This window comes from Meles meles, chromosome 3, assembly GCF_922984935.1.
Source record: "Meles meles chromosome 3, mMelMel3.1 paternal haplotype, whole genome shotgun sequence".
Classification (NCBI taxonomy): domain Eukaryota; kingdom Metazoa; phylum Chordata; class Mammalia; order Carnivora; family Mustelidae; genus Meles; species Meles meles.
In genome coordinates, this window is record NC_060068.1 from 87,380,529 (window position 1) to 87,384,524 (window position 3,996).

Below are 3,996 nucleotides of genomic sequence, written 5' to 3' on the forward strand. Positions count from 1 at the left end.
TTGGGGTTTGTCTCCTGTAATCTAAACAAATCAGCCCTTGGACTTATCCAATCCTAGAAATTAATGACTTCTTCCATCCCAGTGTTTTCTCTCCTACTTCTCAGGAGCAGCTTTCACATAGTATCACAGATTTTAAGCAGGGACTTGACTGGAAGCAAAAACATAGACCCACAGAACAAAGAAGAGCTTGGTCACCCCTGTACAAACAGGGAGCCATGGAAGGCTGGCTGGGGAAAACAGAGTCCCATCCACAAGGTAGCCTGTCCCCAAGCCACTGTTTAGCACATATTTCATATCAAACATTGCATCCTAAGTGGCAGTGTAGAGAGAAAACAAGCAGATGTGGTAGTTAAAGGGAAGTCCTTTAGGTGAGGAAAGGATCCACAATTGCAGAAAAATGATCCCAGAACAAACACAAAAGACATCAAACCCACTGAACAACAGCACTGACTTAGAGAGAACTATAGGTTAATTACATATAAAAAGAGGAAAGGAGGGAGGAAGAGAGGGGAGAGAATAGAGAGGAAGAGAGGAGAGAGACCAAGAGAAAAGAAAGACCTATGGCTATAAATTAGTTTCTGATGTATTTCAAATGACAGGATCCTTTTTATTTTCTCCAAAGTATAAGCAGAATAATAGTTATACCCTGATGTTGGTCAACCTTGATATTGAAAGTAGGTTTGATTTTGCAAGGGACAGGGAGTACAAAGGGCACCAACATCCACACTGTTGTGTAAAGGTGAGTATCATTACCCAAAACAAGACTTGCTGCAAGGGACATGGGTGCCTATGTGAATGTTGTGAAGGATAAAAAAAAATAATAATAATACAGAAACAACTGAAACACAGGCATTGGTCAGGTTAGTACTAAACCATGAATGTTAACCATACATAGATACATAGCTGAAAGAAGTTATTTCATTTCCAGCAACACTAATCTTCCAGGCTCTACTAGCTGTATGGGAGACACAACTATATAGAAAACCATGATGCCCAGTTTGGAAGGGCACAGCCTAAAAAAGAAAAGATGCATTACAACACAATGCCACAAGCACGGGAAATCCAGGAGGAACACATGTGCTGGGTCTCGAAAGACATGCATTAGTTCTTGGGGGACAAAAGTCCTCCAGGGGCAAACTGGGACAAGACTGCGAAAGGCTGTATATGAGACTCTGAAGGGAATGAACTTGGAGGACCTGTCAAGAGTTTACTCAGTGAAGTGGTATGACTGTGTCTATGTTTAAGAAAGATACCTTCAAAGGCAGTGTGGTGGACACGTTTGATGGGGGAGAGAAAGAAGGAGAGAAAACAGGCAAAACTGTTAAAAAAAAAAGAAGAAGGCAAAAAAGTCCAAGCATAAAAGCCTGAAGAAGAACAAAGTCAACAGGGATGGAGAGGTAGAAGACTGCTAGACAGGAAAAGTGGCAATAAAGATACGGTGACCACTTAGATGTCCATTAGATGTCAGGTGTCAAAATGATCCTAAGAGTTCCATCTTGTGCTACCAGCAGGAGGGTGGTGCCTGACTCAAAAAACTATGGAATAGGGGCCCCGGCCGGGAGCGGGCTTGAAGATGCGTCATTTGGTTTTGGAAACTGTGGTACAGCTATCTGGGTTCGACCTCTGGGCGGAGAGCGTTTGTCAGGGGCCCATCCGAGAACTAAGCTTGTGAGATTCCCGATGGTGTCCATGACTTTCAAACGGAGCCGCAGCAACCGGTTCTACAGCACCCGGTGCTGCCGCTGTTGCCATGTCCGCACCAGGACGATCATCCTGGGGACCTGGTACATGGTGATAAACCTACTGATGGCAATTTTGCTGACTGTGGAAGTAACTCATCCAAACTCAATGCCAGCTATCAACATTCAGTATGAAGTCATTGGCAATTACTATTCATCTGAGAGAATGGCTGATAATGCCTGTGTTCTTTTTGCCGTCTCTGTTCTTATGTTTATAATCAGTTCAATGCTGGTGTATGGAGCAATTTCTTATCAAGTGGGTTGGCTGATTCCATTCTTCTGTTACCGGCTTTTTGACTTCGTTCTCAGTTGCCTGGTTGCTATCAGTTCTCTCACTTACTTGCCAAGAATCAAGGAGTATCTGGATCAATTACCTGATTTTCCCTACAAAGATGACCTCCTGGCATTGGGCTCCAGCTGCCTTCTCTTCATTGTTCTTGTGTTCTTCGCCTTATTCATCATTTTTAAGGCACATCTAATCAACTGCGTTTGGAACTGCTACAAGTATATCAACAACAGAAACCTGCCAGAGATCGCCGTGTACCCTGCCTTTGAAGCACCTCCGCAGTATGTTTTGCCAACCTATGAAATGGCCGTGAAGATGCCTGAGAAAGAGCCACTGCCTCCTTACATACCTGCCTGAAGAAATTCTGCCTTTGTCAATAAACCCTATACCAGCTTTTTGTCTTATTTTACAGAATGCTGCAATACGGGGCTCTTCAAACTTGTTTGATATAAAATACATTTTCCTTTGTTTAAGCATTTATTTTCAAACACTAACAAGCCTTTTGGACATCTATTCAAAAATTTTTTTTAAGTCTATACATTTTAATAGTTTTTGGAGATAATCTAGGTTAAGCAAGAGCAAAGTGCCATTGTTTGCCTTTAATGGGGGGGTGGGGAGGAGGGGGTATTCTCTACACATTTTCTTTTTTAACTTTGCACTTTCTTTATATAATAGTTTGCATTTTGGTTATTTGCTGCCCTGGATACTTTCAGGAAGAATGACTTAAATATTCAGGGTGAATGAGTTGGATATAAGATCTGAAGTTTTCAGCTATGAAAACAGGAACAACATAGAACATTTTAACTTCTGACTGTGGAAGATGACAGTTGCATGTTTCTAATGTGTATGTGTTTTCCATCTTTGTGATAAGATGCTTTAATAAATATCTTAAATATTAAAAAAAACTATGGAATAGAAACAAATGTTCCTATTTTGGCTTTGGTGGGTGTGGGAGCAGATATAAATTCATTTGGACATACTGAGTCTGAGAAGGCTCTGAGGTAATCAGATCGAGGTGTCCACAGGTAGGTGAAACAAAGTTCTGGAGTTCAGGCAAAAGGAGGCAGGAGTCTGAAACCTAGACCTAAACATCACTGGCATTCAGGCTATCTTTGAAGACACAGTCAAGGAAGACATGTAAAGCGAGGGGAAGGGCAAGGATGGAATCCATGCGTACACAAAGGGAAGGCAGCTGATGAGCTACCTGTTAGAGCTCCTAGCTGTGGAAGAACTGGGGCTCTAGCTTTGGGGCCTTAGGCTAAACTCTGAATCATCAAGATTCTCCGTTTCATCACGTATATCGATGAGAAGAGTGTTTACCTCTATTTGACTTCATCATAACAGTTAAGTTGTCATTTATGAAGAACACAGAGCTTGGAGGGTGGCACTGATGTACAATGGGGACACTACTTTCTGTCTTTTTGACAGCTTGAACTATGGCACAAGACTACACATACCATTTGTACAATGTGTCACTGTTGAAGCATTAGGCTTTTCACTTCCACTGTCTCACCAGAGGCCCCACCCCACTTCTGGCTCTGTGCCAGATCATACAGGCTATATGTGGTATTCTCAACATTCCGTGCTCTAAGCGGAATGTTGAGAATACTGTTCTCAACATTCCATGCTGCTAAGCATTGGGTTTCAGGAGCTTTTCCTCTAAGCTTTTTAAAGTATTCTGAGAGAATCATGCTTCATTCATCCCCTCATGATGTATTTGCAAAAGACCAGGACAACGATGTATTTACTTGTTTCACAAATGTGTAATCACTGGAGTTGCATCAACCACAGATTGTAATTTTGCCTCTGCCCCTTGCTAGCCACAGGGCATCAGATACTTTACTTAAGCTTTGTGACTGCCAGTTTCCTCATCTGAAAAATAGGCATCATCCTGTAATCAGATGCTATTGGGTGCCAACTCTGCATCTATTCTTTCTTCTTAACAAGACCCTAGTGTTGCCAAGGATCCAT

At 42.1% G+C, this 3,996-nt stretch overlaps 1 protein-coding gene across 1 annotated transcript; it reads left to right on the top strand.

Moving 5' to 3' along the window:
* The first annotated feature begins 1,568 nt into the window (after positions 1-1,568).
* LOC123938627 (lysosomal-associated transmembrane protein 4A-like) lies at positions 1,569-2,773 on the top strand. The gene has a single exon (XM_046000181.1). The coding sequence runs from the start codon at positions 1,681-1,683 to the stop codon at positions 2,380-2,382; it is 702 nt and encodes a 233-aa protein (XP_045856137.1). The 5' UTR covers positions 1,569-1,680; the 3' UTR covers positions 2,383-2,773.
* The last annotated feature ends 1,223 nt before the right edge of the window (positions 2,774-3,996 follow it).

Bases quoted from the DNA above. Each gene is read 5' to 3' on its own strand.
- LOC123938627 (XM_046000181.1), top strand. From the start codon at position 1,681: ATGGTGTCCATGACTTTCAAACGGAGCCGCAGCAACCGGTTCTACAGC.